Source organism: Mustela lutreola, chromosome 15 (assembly GCF_030435805.1).
Source record: "Mustela lutreola isolate mMusLut2 chromosome 15, mMusLut2.pri, whole genome shotgun sequence".
NCBI lineage: Eukaryota > Metazoa > Chordata > Mammalia > Carnivora > Mustelidae > Mustela > Mustela lutreola.
The window spans coordinates 58873802-58894531 of NC_081304.1; the positions used below are offsets into that span (position 1 = coordinate 58873802).

General features: G+C 59.7%; 3 protein-coding genes and 1 long non-coding RNA gene across 9 annotated transcripts; 1 reads left to right on the forward strand and 3 right to left on the reverse strand.

The window, feature by feature from the left end:
• Positions 1 to 796: 796 nt before the first annotated feature.
• On the reverse strand, positions 797 to 9072 carry SENP3 (SUMO specific peptidase 3). Its single transcript, XM_059150474.1, has 11 exons — positions 8829 to 9072; positions 7230 to 7956; positions 5984 to 6223; positions 5786 to 5897; positions 5115 to 5262; positions 4941 to 4988; positions 4059 to 4136; positions 1833 to 1970; positions 1589 to 1672; positions 1441 to 1491; positions 797 to 1053 (listed from the first exon to the last, which is right to left on the reverse strand). The coding sequence occupies exons 2-11, from the start codon at positions 7942 to 7944 to the stop codon at positions 943 to 945; spliced, it is 1725 nt and encodes a 574-aa protein (XP_059006457.1). The 5' UTR covers positions 7945 to 7956; positions 8829 to 9072; the 3' UTR covers positions 797 to 942.
• A 909-nt stretch (positions 9073 to 9981) lies between these two features.
• Positions 9982 to 12539, reverse strand: TNFSF13 (TNF superfamily member 13). The gene is made up of 6 exons (XM_059148596.1): positions 11751 to 12539; positions 11294 to 11378; positions 11121 to 11168; positions 10858 to 10976; positions 10500 to 10638; positions 9982 to 10280 (listed from the first exon to the last, which is right to left on the reverse strand). Exons 1-6 carry the CDS (start codon positions 12006 to 12008, stop codon positions 10171 to 10173), a joined length of 759 nt encoding a protein of 252 aa, XP_059004579.1. The 5' UTR covers positions 12009 to 12539; the 3' UTR covers positions 9982 to 10170.
• LOC131816161 (uncharacterized) lies at positions 11378 to 14567 on the forward strand. Of its 2 annotated transcripts, none has more exons than XR_009347970.1 (2): positions 11378 to 11567; positions 14220 to 14567. It is a non-coding gene; the product is annotated as an uncharacterized LOC131816161 (long non-coding RNA). The 2 variants fall into 2 exon arrangements; XR_009347969.1 differs by having other exon boundaries at positions 11378 to 11563.
• Positions 13187 to 20526, reverse strand: TNFSF12 (TNF superfamily member 12). Of its 5 annotated transcripts, none has more exons than XM_059148601.1 (7): positions 20426 to 20526; positions 19572 to 19619; positions 18975 to 19050; positions 18263 to 18316; positions 18143 to 18178; positions 14089 to 14213; positions 13187 to 13923 (listed from the first exon to the last, which is right to left on the reverse strand). In XM_059148601.1, the coding sequence occupies exons 1-7, from the start codon at positions 20447 to 20449 to the stop codon at positions 13672 to 13674; spliced, it is 615 nt and encodes a 204-aa protein (XP_059004584.1). In that variant the 5' UTR covers positions 20450 to 20526; the 3' UTR covers positions 13187 to 13671. The 5 variants fall into 5 exon arrangements, with proteins under 5 accessions (XP_059004584.1, XP_059004583.1, XP_059004581.1 ...); XM_059148600.1 differs by having other exon boundaries at positions 19572 to 19622; positions 20426 to 20464; XM_059148598.1 differs by lacking the exon at positions 20426 to 20526 and adding an exon at positions 19780 to 20017 and having other exon boundaries at positions 19572 to 19622.
• Positions 20527 to 20730: the final 204 nt, after the last annotated feature.

The window sequence follows — 20730 nt, forward strand, 5'->3', positions numbered from 1 at the left end:
AGGCCTCGAGGCCTGGCAGCCATCTTGGGGCCCAGCGCCCCTACACGTGCGGAGGCGAGAGCGCCCAGGTCATATGGCCTGGCCGGCCCTATCGCGCGTGAGGGGCGAGGCTTCAGCCTCCAGGGACTTCCGGGCTCCCGAGACAGCTGCTTCCCTTTGCCTCCGCTGCCGATGCGCGCCGGACCCACGGTTTAGTTTGTCGTCTCCTGCCGCAAAGGTAGCCCAGACCCCGCCCCGAACCGCTGCGAGTGTGCGGGGGACGGTGGAAACCGGAGGCGCGCTGCTGGCCCCGGGCGGGGATGGGGAGCCCCCGCGCGCCTGGAGGTGCTGCCGCGAAGCTCCCCCACCCCTGAAGTCGCGCGCGGCCCCCTGCAGCCCCGGCCTCCCCGCCGTGGGACTGCTTCTCTGCCCGAGCCCGCGACGGAAGGCAGGCCCGCGGGGGTCTCAGCACCCCCGAGCGGCGGTTAACAGAGCCTGTTAAACCCGAGCCTGCCAGCAGGAAGACCAGCACGACGCATCTCCAAAGGATCCTTTATTGAGCAGAGCAGGACCGTGGCGTTTATATATACGTATAAAACAAAGTTTGAAGATCTGGCAGGCACACTCCCTTTGCCCGCCCACCACCCCAGCACACATTTTCCTGCCCCCGCCCCTGCACACAGAAGGGGGATGACCGCCCCACCCAGGCCACAAGGCCAAACTCCTCCCTAGCAGAGGGAGAAGAGGCTGTTCCATGGCCACCCCTTGAACATCAAAAATCAACAAGTATTCTCTCAAAGAAAAAAAAATACAGAAATCAATTAAAACATTTAAATATGAAAAACCATAGGGAACTGGGAAGAAGGGGAGAGGCAAGAGAGGAACTGGAGTTTCTCGGGAAGGAAGGGTCCCCCACATCCCCATGCCCATTGACCAATGGGCTTGAGGCCTGGGATACGACGCTCACACAGTGAGTTTGCAGTGACACAGCTCCTTGTAGATCTGCCGGCGAAGTTTGGGCATGTCCTGCTGGGTGAAGCTGAATGGCTGAGACAGGGCCAGGTGCTTGCAGTACTGGGGGTTAAGAAAGCAGGCTGTGAGAACCACCCGTTGAGCAGCCCTCCAAGCCAGGACCTGGGCTCTGTGCTTCCCGAAGCCAGATCCAGCTCAGTGGGCCTATCCAAGAACTTCCACGTATCACAGACAAGAAAAGCCTGACTCTAAGCCTGTTCGAGCACTGGAAGCTGGGAAACAACTACATGAGAGCCAGAGAGCAAGGACCAAGAAACCCAGTCCCAGCGTGGGACGGGAAGCCATGAGAACACCAACAATGTCTGCATCTCTGCATTCTAACACACGAGGTTAGTCCCTGCTTCTCAAGTGCCTGTGAGCCAGATCGCGGGGGACAGAGGGCCTCCCCACCTCCTTCCCCAACTGTCAGCCCAGCTGCTGCCTACTTACCTGTAACACAAAGGCACCGCAGTCACTGTCATTATTCTGCCGGGCCACATTCTAGAGAATAAAAAGAAGACTCCTAGGCGTGTGGCTTCAACTGTTTCCTATCACACCTCTCTCATGACCCCGTACCACACGCCCCCTAGACACTTACCATTTTGAAATAACCTTTCCAGCCCTGGTGGAAATCCAGCCGGTCTTTCTTCACTGCCTCTGCCTGTAGATACTTGGCAATATGCTGCAGAGACAGAAAAAAGAAGGAAGTGATGCCCTATGTTTGCCAACTGAACCTAGGGTATGGCAGTCCCAGGCCCCAAGCCCGCCCTTCTGCCCGGAATGCCTTGCCACTGGATCTCCTCCCCACGTTCTTCGCATCTGTACCCCCTTCCCTCTCAAACCTTAGGGCAGCGGCGGTTTAGGGTGCGCTGCGAGTCGAAATATGTGATGGTGCGCCGCCTCACGTCAACAGAGATGAGGGACCAGTGCACCTCCAGGTGGATGGGGATTAGCAGGAGCTCCTTATTGAAGATGTCCACCTAAGGTGGAGGGCAGTGCTGGAGGTCAGGTCAGACAGCATGGAAGTCCTGCCTATTGCCATGAGGGTTCTAGAGAGGAGTGGAGGCGCAGGCAAACAGCCAAATGGCCGAGCACAAGGCCCCGCGCCTCCACTCTAAGGCAGGGCTCAGCATATGTGGATTCTGGCGGGAGGAAGAAGGCAGGTTGAAGGAGGTCCTATCAGTAAACACACTGGAGAGCCCAGGATGGCCAAGTACTTTCCCCACGTTAAAGGTAGCAGGGTTGGGGCGCCTGGGTGGCTCAGTGGATGAAGCCTCTGCCTTTGGCTCAGGTCATGATCTCAGGGTCCTGGGATCGAGCCCCGCGTCAGGCTCTCTGCCGGGTGGGGAGCCTGCCTCCTCCTCTCTGCCTACTTGTGATCTCTCTGTCAAATAAAATCTTTAAAGATACTAGGGCTGAGCAGCTATTAACCCAGGCTCAGGATTCTGGAGCCAGACGCCAGGGCTTACACCAGGCTCCTCCATTCACTAGCTTGTGACCATGGGCAAGCTACGCAGTAACTCTCTATACCTCTGTTCTCCAATGCGAAAAACGCTAAAAATAACGGACGTACCTCCTCTGTGTGTCATGAGGGTTCAATCAGTTAACACCCACAATACACTAACAACTGCACGCTTCCCAGCAGGTCGGCCCGTTAACACACAATCCTCCGCGGGGGTTGTTAACAATCAACCGAACAATGAGGTAAATGCACCTCAGCAGAGGAAGGCAACTTGCTGTAGGTCACGGGAAAAAGGACCCAGGTGGGATTCAAGCACAAGAATGCAGAAGGCCAAATTCTTCACGCTGGGCATCACCCCATCTCTACTGGGAGAAGCAGGCTGCCAGCTCACGGAGTTTTAAGCCCCTGAACCTGGGGACTAAAGAATGCTGGAGCCAGTGGGTACTACCACCTCCCTGTAGAGATTTCCTGGCCTTCGAACCGCAGGGCAGGGAAACTAACTGGAGGAGAGAAAGGAACTCTTCTCCCCCCTCACCAAACGCGCTCCCTGTTCTTTTCCCCAGTAACTTCTACTACCAACCTGGGCCTCCCCGATTCCTAGCTTTTCTTCATTCCCATGCCCAACCCGTCAGAAAGTATTATCAGCTCTAAATGCAAAACCTGTCCTAGAGAAAGCTACTTCTACCTTTGTCCTTGGCCCTCTGGCCCACGTGTCCCATCTGGGCTTCCATACTCCCCTCCTAGTCTGTCCACTTCTCCTCTTGCCCGCTTCTAATCTTCATGAAACAGGAGTTCAAAACGTGAAGGATTTCCCGGCCTCCTTAAAATTTTTCAGTGGCTTCTCGAGGCGCATAAAGTAAGATCCGCTCCCCATCCTCATGCGATCAACTCTGACCGAATGTCTTCCCCTATTCCCTCCACTCACTATGCTCCAACCACACAGGAAACCCCCCGGTGCCTCCAATGCCCCTTCTCGCCTTCAGTCCTGTGTACTTGCTGCTCCTCTGCCTGGACCGCTTTTCCCCAGCTCTGCACACAGCGTCCCCCTCATCACCCGAGTCTCAGCAGAGAGGCCTTCCCAGACCTCCCCATCTTAAGGATCCACCTCCTGTGCTACTGCGTTACCCTTGTATGTTAATCACAGCACCCAGCACCCAGTATCAGCTGAAATTTTACTTGCTTATTTACTCCTACTCCATAAAGGCAAGAAATTGTCCTTATTTAACACTGAATCCGGGCGCCTGGGTGGCTCAGTGGGTTAAAGCCTCTGCCTTTGGCTCAGGTCATAATCCCAGGGTCCTGGGATCAAGTCCCGCATCGGGCTCTCTGTTCTGCGGGGAGCCTGCTTCCTCCTCTCTCTCTGCCTGCCTCTCTGCCTACTTGTGATCTCTGTCTGTCAAATAAATAAATAAATTCTTTAAAAAAAAAAAAAAAACCACTGAGTCCTTGTGCCTTCATCAGTACTCCCCCACACGGCCTACCGGCGACAAGACTGTTTGTATTCAAAAGACTGAGTGAACAAGCTTGAGGAAGGGGTTCTAGAAAACAGAACCCTATTCCTCTCTAGACAAGGCTTTACACACATGGGTGTGAAGTGGTAACTCACGTTTTTGGTCCACCTTTTCACTCCATCGTAACCCTTGGTACGGAGCTTATCGTAGAAGAAACTGTTGAAGAAATGCACCTGTGCCAGGGATACAAGAGAGCGGCTGGAGCTGGAAGAGCTTGGGCCCTCCTGCCCGGTCTCCTTTGCCCGCGCGGCTCCATTTCACTAAGGCTCCAAGGGCCAGTTTCAACCACCTCCACTCCCGTCCACTGGGCGTCAAAAACCAATCCTTTTCGGGGCACCTGGGTGGCTCAGTGTGTTAAGCCTCTACCTTTGGCTCAGGTCATGATCCCAGGGGCCTGGGATCGAGTCCCGCATAGGGCTCTCTGCTCAGCAGGGAGCCTGCTTCTCCTCATCTCTCTCTCTGTCTGTCTCTCTGCCTATTTGTGATCTCTCTCTCTGTCAAATAAATAAATAAAATATTTTAAAAAATTTTAAAAAAAAACAATCCTTTTCAGCCTTATCTTAGCGTATAGCCCCAGGGGAAAACCACCTCCCGCTGGGGAGAAGAATAGGCAAGTTCAGGATCAAGGTTAAAGATTTGAGGGGCGCCTCAATGGCCCAGTTGCTCAAGCTTCCAACTCTTGGTCTCAGCTCCAGCGTGACCTCGGGGGTCAAGAGAGCGACCCCCTCGCTGGGCTCCACACACAGCATGGATTCTGCTTGAGATTCTCTTCCCCTCCCCCACCACCATTCTATCTCTCTCTCTCTCTCAAATAAATAAATCTTAAAAAAAAAAAAAAAAAACAGATTTGAATTTAACACACTGCCTTCTACTACCTCTCCCCAAAAACAAAGATCGTCTTCACGGGTAAAGTAGTAAAAGGGACTGAAAAGGCTGCTTAGAACCGCAGCCGTTCTTCTGGGGCAGGCGAGGCCTACCTTCTCCGGGACCGTGTCCATGACCAGGTCTCCGTACATGTTCATCACCTGGGGAGAAGACCGGAGGCAGCATGCCATGCAGGGTGCAGCATGGGTACAGGGCTCCCCCCAGAGGGCCCCAGACACCCTGCTCCCCAAGTCCCCTTTGGGGCCCGTGTCCCCACGGCTCCTCACCTGGTCGTTGAGCCAGTTCTGTCCATATAAGGTGCCCAGGTCATCCATGGTCAGCACGTGCCGCTTGTAGGCCACCCGGAAGCCCCTCACCATAGCGTTGCCTGGCATCCGCTGGTATGACTGGATCAGCTGCAGCACCAGGCCCTTCCTGAGGCGGCCAAGAGTGGAGTCACACAAGAGACAGGGTGCTGGGGCAAATGGAAGTCCCTTCTACTGCCCAGAGGAACAACCTACGCTAATCCTTTCTGGGGCGCCTGCGAGGCCCAGTGGGTTGAGCGTCTGACTCTTGATCTCAGCTCAGACCTTGTTCTCAGGGTCCTGAGTTCAAGCCCCACACACCAGGCTCCACACCGAGCACGGAGCCTACTTCAAACAAACAAAAACTAAATCTTTTCTTGGGTCCTGTGTCCTTTTGAGGACCTGCTAAAGGCCCAGTCCGCAGAAAGAGGCACAGTACTATCAGGTATACGCAGTATTTCAGGGCCTCAGGTAAAGACCTGCCCCAAAGCAGTCAGTTTACAGGGGCTTGGCACTCTGCCCTCAAGACTGCCCCCTTCAGTCCTACGTTCCTCCTTCTCCCCAAGCACATCCCTATGGGAGAAAAGGCGGCAGCATTCTCTCCTACCCTCAGGTCCCAGCCCTCCTCTGAGAGCACCGCTTTTCTGCCTCACCTGGAAGGTGTAGAGAACTCCTGCTGGAAAATGTCCTCTAATTTCTCTACTACCTCGTCCGTGCTGAGGGGGATGAGGCTGCCATAAGTTTGAAGGAATTCATCCAAGATGCCTGAGCGGAGGGAAAGAGGAGAGGGTGAGGCCTCCGATTTAGGAGCTGGCTGGGACAAATAGACTGGGTCCTCTAGGGTCCCTTACTCTGCACGCAGGTCACATGCTCCTCCCGCAGGGGGCTGTGCTGGCCGGCTTTCTCCCCGGGCCGCTCTGCCTCTTCTGCGGTGCCCAGATCTGAGCCCTGAAACAGCTCCTGGGCCACATGGTCCCCGATGCTGCACACATTGCTGATGAGGATGCTGGCATCAGGGGGTGCCAGACCCCGCTCCCCTTCTGGCCCGGGGGGTCCCCCAAAGCCATTGGGAAGAGTACAGGAGAGGAGGCCTGCAGGACAGGGGAAACAGGGTGGGGATGAGAAGGCTGCTTGGATCAAAGAACAATGGGGTAAGGTCAAATGATGCACCCAGGCCGTTAAGACAAAAATGAACTAAAATGGGACCGACAGGTACAAACTCTAAGGAGTGGAATCTCAAGCATGAAAGGAGCACGTCTGAGGCTGTAAAGGAACAGAAAAGAAGATGTACTACTAGGGGCGCCTGGATGGCTCAGTGGGTTAAGCTGCTGCCTTCGGCTCAGGTCATGATCTCAGGGTCCTGGGATCGAGTCCCGCATTGGGCTCTCTGCTCAGCGGGGAGCCTGCTTCCTCCCCTCTCTCTCTCTCTGCCTGCCTCTCCGACTACTTGTGATTTCTCTCTGTCAAATAAATAAATAAAATCTTAAAAAAAAAAAAAAAGAAGAAGAAGATGTACTACTCGCAGGGCAGAAGCAAGATGACTAAGATTCAACAAGATCTAAACTTCGAAGATATTTACCACCACTATGGACCTGGTGCCTAGTAGGATGCCTGCACATGATCAATAAATACTCCAGCGATTCGTAAAAACACAGCCGGAAATTGTTTGGTTGAGAGTCCCGTCCCCGAAAGAAACATTCTGAGCGAGAGTGTCCCCCACTACAGGTGGCACGGTCCACTACTCAGAGAAATCCCACGCCACCACCGGGAGAGTGGTACCCTTCGCAAACGGACATGCCCCTTTATTCTGAAAGGGCAAATGAAGAGGGATTTCAAGCGTGTAAGGCTGTCTTGGCTTTTGTGAACCGCACGTCCTACCTTTCTCATCCCTACACAGAACACCCACTCGGGGACTCTGTATCCCAGCCTCGACTACCTCCCCAGACTTGGTTACTGCTCAGAGAGGAGCTTAAGACATTTCACAGCTCTTCTGGACACCCCTCACTCTGCCGTCCCACTAGCTTTAGGCCCAAGGGTCGCCACCGCAAGAGGCTCAGGATCCTCCCCAGCCCCTCCCTCCACCCACTCCCACCTTACCAGAGTCAGGGTCCAGAGGAGACTTTGGAGTCCACCGTAATCCATCTTCCTCCACTGGGGGCCCAGAGGACATCGGTGGAGACCCTCTCACCCCATCCTCAGCCATGAGAGCACCTAGCAGACCCAGCCGGGGTGGAGGTGGCCCCCGTGGGGAGTCAAAACGACAGCAGGGGGATGGCACCTGCGGTGTCGCACCCCCTTCCTGGGGTGAAAGATGGTTCTTGGGGTGTGCGAGGCTCCGCCGCCGGCCCCGGTGGCGCCGCCAAAACTTCCAGTGGAATGTCAGCGAGGTGCTTTTTGAGTACAGCAGCATCCGGAAGGCTCTCATGGCTCGGCGGCGGCGCTGGGAGCAGGTTTTTCGATGAGTAGGGCGGGGAGGACGAGGCCGCTGGGAAGCTCCCAGCTGACCCCATCTGGGGGGCAGCCTCCAAGCTGCCACTTCCTCTTCCTCATCTTCATCCTCATCCTCCTCTTCTTCTTCCTCCTCTTCACTAGCTGAGGCATCAAAAGAGGGCCGAGGGACAGGGAGGCGTCTGGCTGGCGCTGTGGTCCCTGACCCAGGATCTGGCCCAAACCCTCCACCTGATTTGAGTCGGGGTTTGGGGGGTGGGGGCCAACGCACACGCTCCCGCCTGGGACTTGAGTAAGCTGGGGCTATGCCAGGACCAGGAGGCTCAGGCCCCCAAGACCCGGTCCCTTGTATAGTCTCTTTCATCTTCCAGTAGCCCTGTAAAACAATGGTAAGAGTGTCAGGATCCAAACACCCTGAACCCCAAGATCTTGCCTCTCTTCCTCAGCGCGCCATCACTGGAATCAGATGCGAACAATCTAAGGAGAGAGGAAAAAACCGCTAAACTCCTACAGACTGCCGATCTGTTCGGTTAACACGGTCCACAAGGAGCCTGTTAGAGTCCGTGTCATCATCCGTCCCCCAGCCAGACAGAAGCAAAGAGACTATGGCTAACCAGCAAGCGTCTGAAAGCTTATTTCTGAGATCCCCAGCTTAAACCTAGTATTTCCAGACTCTACTTCTTTACTTAAGACCACCAAGAGTATCCTATTGAGCACCTAACGAGGGGCATAGCTCAGCCCGAGAACCCTGAGGTGATACAGAGACAACCAAGGAGGACACAACTTCCACAAGGAAACCGTGGTCTGGAGTGGGAAGAGAGTTCTCTATCACTTCGGAATGAATGGGGGGCTGGGGCGGGGAGGGGATGGGCATGCTCAGGTCGAATCAGGAGGTCTCAGGAGGGAATGGGGATCCAGGGCTATGGCTCAGGAGTAAAATCTAACGAAAACGGAAGAATGTTCAAGGAAACTGAAAGAGAACCCGATCAGTGCTTAGGCGGCCGAATCAGGGCGCCGGGACAGAACTGAGCCGCGTGAGCTGGTTGGCCCAGCCCCCTCTCCGGCTCCGTTCCCGGGGGCCAGAATGCGTCCCACGCCGGTTCAGTCCTCCAAGCTCAGGACAGTTCGGCGCCCGAGGGCCTTAAGAAGCCCCTTCGAGGACCTCCTGGGCCCCCGTTAGGTGGGAATGAGGTCCCGAATTGGGAGAGGCCGCGGCAGAGCTGGGGGAAGGGTAGGGGGCGTCCTCACCGGGAGCAGGGAAGCCGGGCGGACGGGCCCGAGGGCGGGCGTCTCCGGCCTCAAGCTTCCCGGCTCATCTCTTCGGCGACGGTGGCGGCCCCGCCACTCCTGCTGTCTTCAGGCGCAGCCCTCTCAATTCAGGATTCCAACGCTCCTGGGCCGCGCGCCGCGCCGCCGAGCCGCCCCGCCGCGGCCGCCTCCTGCTCTGCTTCAGCCTCCACCTCTACCACCTCCCCCTCCTCCTCCTCCTCCTCCTCCTCCTTCCCCTCCCGCGAGCCCCAGGCCCACCGGCGCTGGCGGCGCACGATTTGTGCGTCACACCCGGAGAACAGCGCCGGCGCGGCCAGCACGCGCCTAGTCCCGCCTACCCGAGAGCGTGGACACCACAGGATCGGCCCCGCCCCCGAGCCCCGTGCGGCGCGGCGCCTGCGCACGCCAGCTGCTCCCGGCTGCGCGCGGCGAGCTCACTTCTCTCGCGTTTGCGCCTGCGTGTCCCCCCCACCCGCGCCCAGCCCCGACCCCACCGCCGCTGCGTGTCCCGCGGCTGAGCGCCTGAGGGCCCGAATCCCGGGGCGGCGGAATCTGGGTCCCGGGGGTCGCGCCGGGGAGCGAGCCGGGAGGGCGGGGAGATCCCGGGGCTAGGCAGGGGCGCGAGGGGGGTGGGAGCCGTATATATTGAAGTGTGAGCGGGTCTGGAGCAGGAAGGAGAGCCCAGGGGAGTGAAGGCGGGCCGGTGTGGGGCGCACGGTTTACCCAAGGCTTCGCGGACACCGTCCCAGCTCGGAGGGCGAGCAGGAAGGGCGGAACCTGGCGCCCGAGCAGTAACGTGGCCGCAAAGGGTACCCCTGCGGACGGCTGCAAAATACACCCCCCGAGACAGTGCTGGGAACCGAGGGCCCAGTTGCTGGGGAGAGAAGTGGGAGCGAGGCTCTCGGCGGAGCGAGGAGGCAGCGGGTGGCACAGAGGGGGTGTGGCACGGGGAACGGTGAGTCCGCGAGCGGAGGGAGGCGCCGCAGATCGTGCCGGCGCGGGCCGGTTCTCCCGAGCGGCCGCTAGGTGGGGGTGCTGTGCTGGAAGCGGTCCAGCGGGCCCCGCGGGAGGCTGCCCGAGGCCGGCACGGCCCCCTGCCCGCGGGAGTGTGGGGCTGCACGGCGAACAAAAGCACGGTATCACACCTCTTTAATAGCCACGGAATCAAAGTCTACGGGTTGGGGGTGGGACAGGAAAAGGAGGGGGCGGAGATCGGTGACCGTCAAACCCAGGAGAGGCCGCTGCCCCTATTCTCTCTCGGCTGTCTCCAGTTCGCGCCCACCGTCATCTTCCGAGCTCAAAACCACCGTCCGTATTGTAATCACAGTTTCACAAGCCCCAGGAAGGTTCCGTGCGGAGACAGGCTGAGCTTTGCCCTTCCCCGGGGTATTGTGACACTCAGAGCATCCCCTTGGTGCAGATGGAAGACACCTGAGACACGGGAGAGGATTCACACTCGTGGAGCCCGGTCCGCAGATTCTCCCCCGCCTCCCCTCCCTCCTCGGCTCGGCCTTCCTCCTGCTTCCCGGCCTGCATCCCTCCCCCAGATCCACCTGTCCGCCCAGGCTTCCGCCTGTCCCCGCCCCTCCCCAGGGGTCAGAGACACCCTGCTGTTCTCACACCCGCCCTCGCTGCCCACGGGGCTCTCACCTGCGCTGTAGCAGCTGTTGTAGGCCCAGTCCGGGTTGGAGGGCATGCTTCGGACACATCGGAAGAGAGTCTCCTGCCTTCCCTGGCCCTCCCGAGACACCACCTGACCCATGGTGAAAGTCACATCATGGAACAGGACCTGACCAGGAATGGAGGAGAAGCTGAAGGAAGTGAGAAAGCCTGGCTCAGGGCTGGGAGGCCTCCGTAGCCCGGACGAGGGAGCCAAGGAAGGAGGGAGGGTCTCTTAAGTTTGGTACGAACAGCGGCGTTGGGAGCGTTTCAGTACCAGGGCATCCACCCCGCTGGGAGAACAGACCTCTCGGCCCCCAGACATGGCTTGGGGTATCTGTGGGATTACCTGACTGTACAGCAGATAAACTCCAGCGTCCCAGACTCGCACAACATATCCTTGGGCCTCCAGACCTCTCCCACGCTTAAGGGCCGGTTGCCACATCACCTCTGTCACATCGGAGTCCTCTGGAGGTGAGGAGTGTGGCCATCAGGACGTCTGGGCATTCTCAGAGACTTTTCACCTCTGAATTCTCTTGGGGCCGGCTGCCAGCCCCAAAGCTCCCTGACCTTGGCCCTCCCCCTGAGCCATTATTTAAAGTTAGTGCTCACCCTTGGAGGTGATGTTGATGGGAACCAGGTGCAGAACGGAGTGCTTCTCTGGGGAGAGGAGGAGGAGAGCTAAGCGGTGCCCACCTGTCCCTTCCCCTCTCGCCTTGGCTCCAGATCCCTCTGCGGCTTGATCCCCCCACCCCTGCCCCACCCCACCCCGGAGGCCTCCTCACTCTTCTGCTTATGCTTATGCATGAGCGCTGCTCTCTTCCTCCGGGATCTCTCCCCATTCTCCCAGGCTTCCAGGGCGTTGGGGCTCTACTCATGGAAAGAGGGTCAGGGTTAGGCTAAGAAGCAAGGGTCCCGTGACAGCTTTTCCTCCCAGCCACTCCTGCCACGCTCTCCCCCCACCCCCACCAACCAAGCCCCAGGAGTGCCACACATCACTCATGCACTTTTCCCCAGCGACCTGATTCTTGGTGCTGGCTGTCCTCCAGGATCTGGTAGGTACGAGAAGTATTAATCTTTAACAATTTCCTTTCCTGGAATGGCTGCTGCCTTGACCTCCAAACCTGGGACCCTCTCTTGCACCTCCTCAAAACTTTACAGACCGCAGAGCTAGACCCAGGAGGCCCCGAGTTGGCCCTGGCACCCATCCTCTTCTCACCCCCCCCTGCTCCCCTCACTCACCTGCTCCCGGAGGCTCAGCCACGGATGCCCCTCCTCCTTCTCGGAAGGCCCTCCGGCCCTCTGCAACCGCGCCACCTCTCTCCTTAGACTTTGCAGCTCTGTTTGTTGGGTCAGCAGAGCCACGGCACAAGCCACGGCCCCCAGAGCTGCCCCCCAACTCAACCAGAGGGCGACTGAGAGTGCTGGCTCTCGGGCCGAGCCCCCCATGTCTCCCGGGGGCCCTTTGGGGGCTAGCAAGGAAGGAGATGAGGCTGGCATGAGCCGGGGACCCCGCCGGAGGCTGCGGCCTCTGGAGTGGGGTGGCCGGGAGGTGGTGGGGAGGGTGGGGGTACAGAAGGGAAGAAGAGTGTTACGCAAGGGAGAAATAAAAAGGAACTTGAGAATAAAAAAAGGAGGAGGAGAGCCAGTAAGGGGCACTGTTGGCGCTCCTGGAACCCCGCCGTGGGGCCGGTGGTGTCTCAGGATGCCCCCTCCGGACGGACACACACACACCCCCTCCTCCAGCCTCGGGGAAAACTTGGTGCCAGTCTCACTAGGAAGGACAGGACTGCCAGTGACACCCAGAAGGAGCGGCCGAGCTCAGGAACCCTGGGACGGCCCCAGCAGTGGGGGAGGGAAGGGTGGCTGGCTCCGGGCCATGGTGCCAAGAGCAGGGATGGAGAGGCAAGCTGGGCAGTCTCGGGGGTCCGGGGTGAGGGGGCGAAGACCCTCCAACTCAGCCAGGGGGAAGACCTCTGGGAATGACGAGGTGGAAAAGGAGGGACAGGGGGTAGATGGGAAGGAGAACTAGGGTCGCAGAAGCAAGAAACTGGCTGAGTTCTGGGGTTAAGGCCAGGCCGGGTGTGTTGGAATGAGGCCGGCACTACTCCCTGTGCTGAACTTGGCAAGGAGAACTTCCTGTTTCCCGAGAAGAGCTCTTACATAAGGGGCCTGGTCACAGAGAGAGGGAGACAGCCCCAAGCACCCTACCACTGTCAGATTCCTCTCCTGGACCCAGGGGCCCAGGTTCGCATGTTCCCGGGCCCCGGCGTCCTGCTTCCTGACCCTGAGCTCCCTTTCGGGCCTGCTCCCACCCCACATCCCAGCCAGGGCTTGTGCCAGCACCCGCTTAACATCCCAAGGCTGCCAAGAGGAAGGGCCCTGCTCCTCCCTCCTCCCGGCCAGGGATTACCCACAGGAGGAAGCCCGCCTCCTAGGTAAATGAGGCAGCTTCTGCTGGACCTTGGGCAGACATTGATTTTTTTCCTGGCACTTTGCCTTTCCACTCTCTGCTCATGCCTCAGGGGTCAGAAGCAGGCTGGTCCCCACTCCCGAACCCATACGTTGCCCCAGCATGCCAGCCGTCCCGCACCCCACTCTGGGATGCCCGCACCCCCTTCCTGGGGCCCTCCGCCACCCTGAGAAATGCCCCCTAAGCCCCAAGGAAGAGAGAGACCGTGGTTTATTGTCTTTAATATCCACTTATGCACATTTTGTCACAATAATAATAAAAATAATATCTGTTTTTAAAAATCCACAGGGAATTATCAGGGAAGGAGCTTGTCTTGCTCTCAGCCCTCGCGTTTGGGAATTCCCGGCCTAGTCCCCGGGCTCCCTCCTGTCCAGCCGCAATTAGTGCCTGAAGTTGGGGGTGGGGGTTGGGGACCCATCCTCACCCAGAGTAGAGTAGACACAGTGTCCAGGGGCGGCTGTGGCCAGGGCAGGGAGTCAGGAGATACATGGGGGTATTGAATGACCAGGGGTTCAGGAGCTAGTGAGGTGTGGGGGGGGGGGCTGTCAGAGGAGGAGGGGATCTCTATGTGGGGCGGAAAGGAAATGAGCAAGTCCAAGCAGCCCGCAGAGGGCGGGTAGGTAGGGGGGCGGGGGGGGGATCAGTGGAGGGGGGCACTGAGAGCCACGGTGGGGGCCCCACCAGGGCCCCTCAGTGCACCTGGAAGAGTCCAAAGTAGGTGAGGAAGGGGGCGGCCTTGAGATGGGCCCAGGGGAGGGTGCGGATCCGCAAGGAGGACCCGGGCCGCAGAGGCAGCAGCCCAGACACCTGGCAGAGGCGGAGCTGGGGCCCCAGGGAGCTGGCGGCTGTAGCCGAGAACTCCTCCAGGCAGCGCAGGGCCAGCGCGTCATCCACCAGCAAGTCCAGCTTCAGGTAGACCGCCTTCCCCTCGTCGAAGTGCACCTGCCGGCCGGGCGCAGGAGGCAGAGTCCAAGCCCTCGCTGGCTAAGGCTCGGTTTCCTGCAAGCCCCCCCGGGGAGCCCAATGGTCCCAGCCCTGACCCACCACCTCCTCTGGCCGCCCCCCCCCCCCCGTCCCAGGGGCTCTGCGGCCTCGGGTGGGGCTTACCTGGCAGTACAGGTAATACAGCCCGGCCCGCACCACGAGGAACTCCCCGCTCTGGCGGTCATAGCGCAGCGGGTTGGAGCTGTTGATTCTGGCCTCCTCCCAGCCGCTCACGGTCCCGTCCACACCTGCAGGGGGTGATCAGAGATCAGGACTTCCTCAGGATCCCCAGGCACCCGGTGAGGACCAAAGACTCGGGGCCCCCCTTTACCCAGGGGATGAAGAGCTGGCGCGAGGCTGGGGAGCCCGTGGTGCCCGAGCAAGTGCGTGAAGACGTGAGACGTTTACCGGTGTCTGCGACCAGGGCAGCAAGAAGCAAGGTGTCACTCGCCCCGTCCAGGGACAAGAGCCAGATGGAAGGAGAAGTGCTGGGGGCTTTGATATTTTGTGCCTCTGCTGTCCGCCTCTTTTAAGAACGTCCGCATACCGTCCTCAAATCAGACGGGGCTGGGATTACGAGCATTAAATATAAAAAAATGGTACCCAAATGTCCGCTGAGCGATGCGCAGACAAGGAAACGGTGGGACAGCCCCACACTAGGATATTATGCAGCCGTAAAAAAGAAAACCGCTTCCTGGTGGGCAAACCAAAAGCATTGTGCTAAGTGAAAGACGCCAGTCCCCAAAGGACCACACGTTGTAAGATTCCTAGGAAATTTCCAGGTGAATACCTAAAGACAAAGTAGGTCGGTGGTTTCTTAGAGCTGGGGGGCGGTGCTGGGAGAAACAGGGGTGCTGGCTAACAGGCACAGGGTGTCTTGTGCTGATGTCTGCAGCTGTGTGAACTAAAGTCTAGACATCACCGAATGGCACCCTCGAAGCGGGTGAACTGTACGTAAGGTGTAGCTTGATAAAACCATAGCGAAAAATGAAACAACCCAGAGCTCAGGTCATGGCCAAGAAGATGAGTAACAAGACAATGGCCAGGAGCTCAGGTGGCTTCCTGGGTCCCCCTTGGTCTATCACAGGACTCCCGCTGTCTTCCTGCCCTCACTTGGCCTGCCCCCCACACCCCTGCAGATATGGAGATCCCAACCCCGCCGACAGCCCTTCATTCCCTGGCCCCCCAATTCGAAGCGGCCAGTCCCAGCCCTCCTCTCCTGTCTTCCCCTGGCCACCCTGTTTCCTTCACACCCGTCCCCAACACCGGCAATCATCCGGGTTATTTACGCAGGTGCAAGTGTGGGGTCCGACCACGGTCTCATTCACCACTGTGGCGTGGCACGCAGTGCCGGGACTCCTCTGAGTGGGCGCCCCGCAAACATTGGTGGGAGGCCAGAGGGAGTTGGCCGACGGGGCCCATGCCTCTGGCTTTTTGCAGGATCCACTGCCGCTCTCCTGGGCAGCTGCCTTCCCCAGCCCTTCCTCATCCCCACCCATCTGAGTCCCTACAAGTCTTCCTACAAGTCTTCCTACAAGTTCTGCCACCTGCATGGCAGGGGGGGACCCCGTCTCCCTCCCCGGCCCAGCCACTGCCATTCCCGCCGGGATTCTTCTCAGCCTCCCTCCTCAGCGGACTCCCCCCTGCACCTTTTTGCTGGCTCCTACACAGGACTGCACAGTGAGGTTTCTAAAAGGCAGATGGCAGCCTGCCTCTGCCTGCCGTGACCTCAGAATGACTTCCAGACTCACTCTGTGGCCTGGCTCCCTGTTCTCCCCCAGCTCAGGGCTTTGGCATCAGTGGGTCCCTCTTCCCAGAAGGTCCTTGAGCCCTTGTCCACCTTACACTCATGCTTTGAGGCCCCCCCCCCTTCTTGGGGAAGGAGGCCCTGACTCCACCATAGAGTTTTCTTCCTCCAGGCCACCACACATTTCTGGCTGCTCTCCTTCTTGTCCTTGTCACAGTGTACTGTAATTGCCAAATGTACAGGCTCGTCTCCTCTCCCAGATGGTCACTGTTTGAGACAAGGTCTGGGTGGTGGTGCCTGCGGGCCCCGAGCCCCGTCCTTTAAACAGCAGGCTCCCGGCACGTGTGTGTTCAGGCAGCAGAGGAATGAATGTCCGGGTTACTCGACTCATCTGGAGGGCAGGAGGGCTGGCCTGGGGCGTGCAGAGCAGGGGAAAGAGGGAGGACACTCCCCACTGTGGAAGCAGCTGAAGGAAAGGCTGGTGGAGGCTGAAGGGCATGATGTGCCTGGGACCACCGTGTCCCTCCATGTCACAATCACAGACCCCAAACGCACATTCTTTACTGCCCCGCAGCCTTCCTGTACTTGCCCTCTGACCCTGCTCTAGCACTCATGGAGGCAGGGACTTTGTACCCCTTCTCCTCGCATCTCTGCCCATCTTCCTCATTCTCTGAAGGATCCAGAAGTCATCAGACAAGGGGCCCCGCACCTCCTCCTGATCAGAGCCGAAAACAGACCTGTGCTCACATTCTCCACTGACCCTCTCGTGATGACGGGTGTTGCGTCTCTCCCTTCGTTCTGGAACTCACCCCTTGCCTCCTTCCTGGACATCGACGTACAGGTCCCACCTACCCACCCCTGCGCCAAGCATGGGCAGGTCCACACACAAGTACATTCTAGGGACCTTCAAATCCTGGACCCACCGAGTATGGTCATGGCCTTGGGCAGGTTAAGTAACTTGCGTCTTTAAAACGGAGCTGATCAGAGTATCTTCCTTTTAGGACTGTTGGGAGGTCTAGATGAATGCGACATTCAGTAAATGTTAGCTAAGATCCCTATTTTTCCTCCATCCACATTTCCCTCCAACCACCGGCCCATTGTTCCGCTCATCACAGAGAAACTTCTGGAAAGGGCTGTCCCTGTCTCCAATTCCTCTTTCCCATTCCTCCTCACCCCAACCACACTGGCTTCTATCCTAACTACACCACTGAAACAGGCTTGGCCAAGGTCACCAGCTGCCTTTTAAGGTTACCAAACCCCCACAGTCAAATCATGTGACCCGTCAGCAGCATTCGGTGCAGACAGCCACACCCTCGCTGGTGAGACCACATCTTCTCGCAGATCACAGGACACTGTCCTCCCTGGCTTTCTTCCCGTCTCCGCTGGGCTCTCCTCTTCTACTCCGCTCCGGGATGCCTTGGAGCCCCAGGGCCTCACTCTTGGGGTCCCTCTTCCCCCCAGTGCCTCATCCAACCCTGGAGGTCTGAACAGCACCCGGATGGCCGTGGGTCCCGACCCAGCCTCAGCCAGCTGACTCTGTCCAGCCATCTGTCCACGGAGCTCACTCATTTATTATCACTTCTCCATTTGTTCAGTAGGAGATCTGAAATCCCATTCTTAATCCACATACCTCCCAACCTATTTCTTCCCTCCATAAATGGCATCATTATGCCCAAGGATGCCCAAGTTAAAAATCTAGAAGTCACTTTTAATTCCCTCCCTTCCCCTGCACATCCAACCCATAAGTGAGCCCAACCTTCTAGCCACACGCGGAATCCATCTACTTGGCTCTGTCTCGACTGCCAGGGCCCTAGACCAAGCCAGCCTCCCGTCTTGCCTCATGGTCTGTCCCACGGAAGGACATTTCAGGTGAGGGCACAGTGTGTGCAGGGAAAAGGGGCTGAGACCAGACCACAGAGAGAATGCAGGCAGGCAGAGAAGCAATGGAATAAGGACAGTGAGTTTGCAGAACCTTAGCTGGACAACATAGTGGGGGACAGAGCAAAGGGACGGGGAAGGGGCTAGAGACTGGGTTTGAGGTTCTGAGGTCACGGTGTTGAGATGGGAGGTGGGGCAGGGATGGAAAAGGAGCCCAGTAGAAACATTCTAAGAAAAATGGTCAGAGTGTGAGGACGCACAGAATCCACGGCAGGGTGTGAGTCTGGGAAGAAGAGGTAAGAATCAGATGTGTTTCCTGCACAAGCATGAGGGCTGGTGGCTGGGTGTGGGGAGCCCTGGGTCCTCATGCCTGGATCAAGGCAGAGACCAGGTCTGGGAACTGAGAGAAGCAAGCCCTGCAGATTTTCTCAAACTGGCTTCTGGGGCTCCCAGGCTGAAGGCAGGGAGGGCACTAGGAAGCGAAAGGTTCTGAGGGGCGGCTCTGCCAGGAGGCCAGTGCTGTGGGGGTCAGGGGTGGGAATGGGGTCTCACCGGCCTGTGCGCCGTCCTGTCCCGGTCGTGGGTGAACTGAAAGGCACGGGAAAGTGCTGTTAGACCTGCCCCGTCCCTCTACTGCCCCAGCTCCCTGGGTACATCTCACCCATCACCCACCTTCATAGTGTGCGGCCACTGCTCTGCGACCTCGCGTTTTCCGGCCTTTAGGTGCTGAGAATTAAGGGAGGAGAGATGCGGAATATAGCACGCCCTGACTCTGGGCTCCGGAGACACTTCCCAGTCCTGCCTTGCTCTCAGAGCCCCCGCATCCTTATTCTTGTCCAGGCTCCTGGCCTCAGAGCCTCAGGCCATACCTCCCTCCATAAGGAGACCAACTGCATTGTTTATCACCCAAACTGGGTTGTTTCTGAGAGCAAAACGGTTGCAATTAGTAATATCAGGGAGATAACCGTCAGCAGCCGGGACAGCCCCACGCAAACCTGGACACAGGATCACCTGGTCATTCCATTCACGAGTCTCTTTGCTTCCTGGGACCCCGTCTCTACCTCCCCAACCTTGTCTCCATCAGGACCCTAGGGGTCCTCCTAATCCTGGGCCAGCCCCTCCTTCACATCCAGCATAGGGTGTCAAGTGAGAATCAGTCCATGGGATGGGAGGGGCTTCAGAGAGAACCATCAGCTGCGGGACTCTGACCTCTGCCCCCACCAACACCCCATCTGTGCCTCAGTTTCCCAATCCCCACCGTAAGTGAGGAGAATGGTGTTGGCTCTGCCCACTCCATGGGGCTGTTAGTGTGAACAAAAGCAGTGAGTGCAGAAGCCACTGGCCACTAGGGTTACTCCTGAAGGTGGAAGAAAGGGGTGCTCACCACTTCTGCGAGGCCGAACAAGCCTCTTCAGGAATGGCCCGGGATCCTGGCTTTCCTTTGTCTGGGGATTCAGTTCCTAGGGGCATTAAGGGCAGGACTGAACCCGGGTCTTGCGGGAGGCCACCAAGAGACTAAACCGAGGCCGACAGGGGGTCCCCGTTGGGAGAGGCACCACTAGCCAGCGGCAGGCACGGGAGTCTTGGGGGAGCCGGGTCCTGGGGTCAGGCCCCAGCCTTCACCTCGCGCCCCCAGCGCCCCAGCACACAGACCTGGCATAGACCCTAAGGCGCCCACACCCCGTCGGCGTGCACGGTGGGCGCACACCCCTCAGGCATCGCCAGCATCCCTCCTCCGCGACAGGCTCCCCCCATCCCATACCCCTACCTCGCCCCCAGTCAATAAACACTGCGGACTCAGGTGACACAAACCCCTTTCACGCGGCGGCACCCTCCCCCTCTCCTCCTGTCCCCGACGCCCGCACGGCGGCGCACACCCCCGCACACACGCAGCTGGCACCGCGAGGGCACATCCCGCGCCCCGGGCGCGCGCACACTCCCCACGCCCCACCGCGCGCGCCCGGCACCCACTGCCACTCACCGGCGGGTCCGGGTCCTCCTCCGCCACCAGCTCCCCCTGGGAAGGCTCCTGCTGGGAAGGAGGCAGCGTCACCCCGTCCCTCTCCACCTGACATCGCACCCTCCACCCATCTTCCTGGCCCCGTGCCCTCCGCCCACCCGGCCTGGTCCGCCGCGCCGCAGACTCGGCTCCCGGCCGGCCGCGGGAGGGCTGCGCCGCGGGGCCTCACCTGGGCGGGCGGCGGTGCCCGGCTGCCCAGGCTGGCGGCGGCCAGCAGGAGGCCGAGGCAGGCCAGCGCCAGGCCCAGGCCCAGCGCGAGCGGCGCCAGCAGGGCGGTGCCCGGCTCCCCCCGGCGCCCCCTCCGCCTCTGGCTCCGACGGGCGGCCATGGGGGCGGGGGGCTGTGCCTGCCTCGCCGCGCCCCCCCCACCCCGGGGCCCGGGACCCGCGGGGGCGGGGGCCGGGGAGCCGGCGGGCGGGGCGGGCGGCCGAGGGGGAGGGGCGACGGACGCGCCCGGGCGGGGAGCGCGCGGGAAGCGGGGCGCGGCGGGGGCGCCGAGCCGCCGGCGGCCGAGCGCGCGCACCGCGCCGACCCCGGGAGGAGGCCCGCGGGGCCCGGTTGGCGGGAGGGGCCCCGGGCGCGCAGGGCCGGCTGGGCGGCGGGAGCGGGGGCGCCGCGCGCGGGGACTCCACCCAGCCCCGGGGGCGGAGGAGGGAGAGGCGGCGGGACCCCCGCGCCTCCGACGGGGCCTGGCCCGCCCTCGGCCCGACCGTGGATGTCGGGCCCCGGCCCGGGATAACCCGGCAGCCGGGTTCGGGCCGAAGGCCGTTTGGGTTTTCTCGGGGCCCCGAGGACGGTACTTCCGCGCACGGAACTGGAAAAGAGCCTGAGGACATCATTCACGCGGGTCATGTGCTCGCTCCTTCGGCGGATCGGTTGGGAGTTGATGAAAACCCCGGCGTCCTGCGCCGGCGAGAGCTCGCCTCTGGGCCGCCCCCGGTGAGCGGGGTCCCCGCCGCCGCTCTGGAAGCTCGTGGGCCGCTTCCGCCACGCAGAGGGCTCCGGCCCGCGCGGCGGGCCCCGGGGGCCGGGTGCGAGGACTTGCAAAAGCCGGACCCCTTTTGCCATGAAAACCCTTGTGTGAGCAGTAAGAGCCTCAGAAACGCATTTCGCCTGGAAC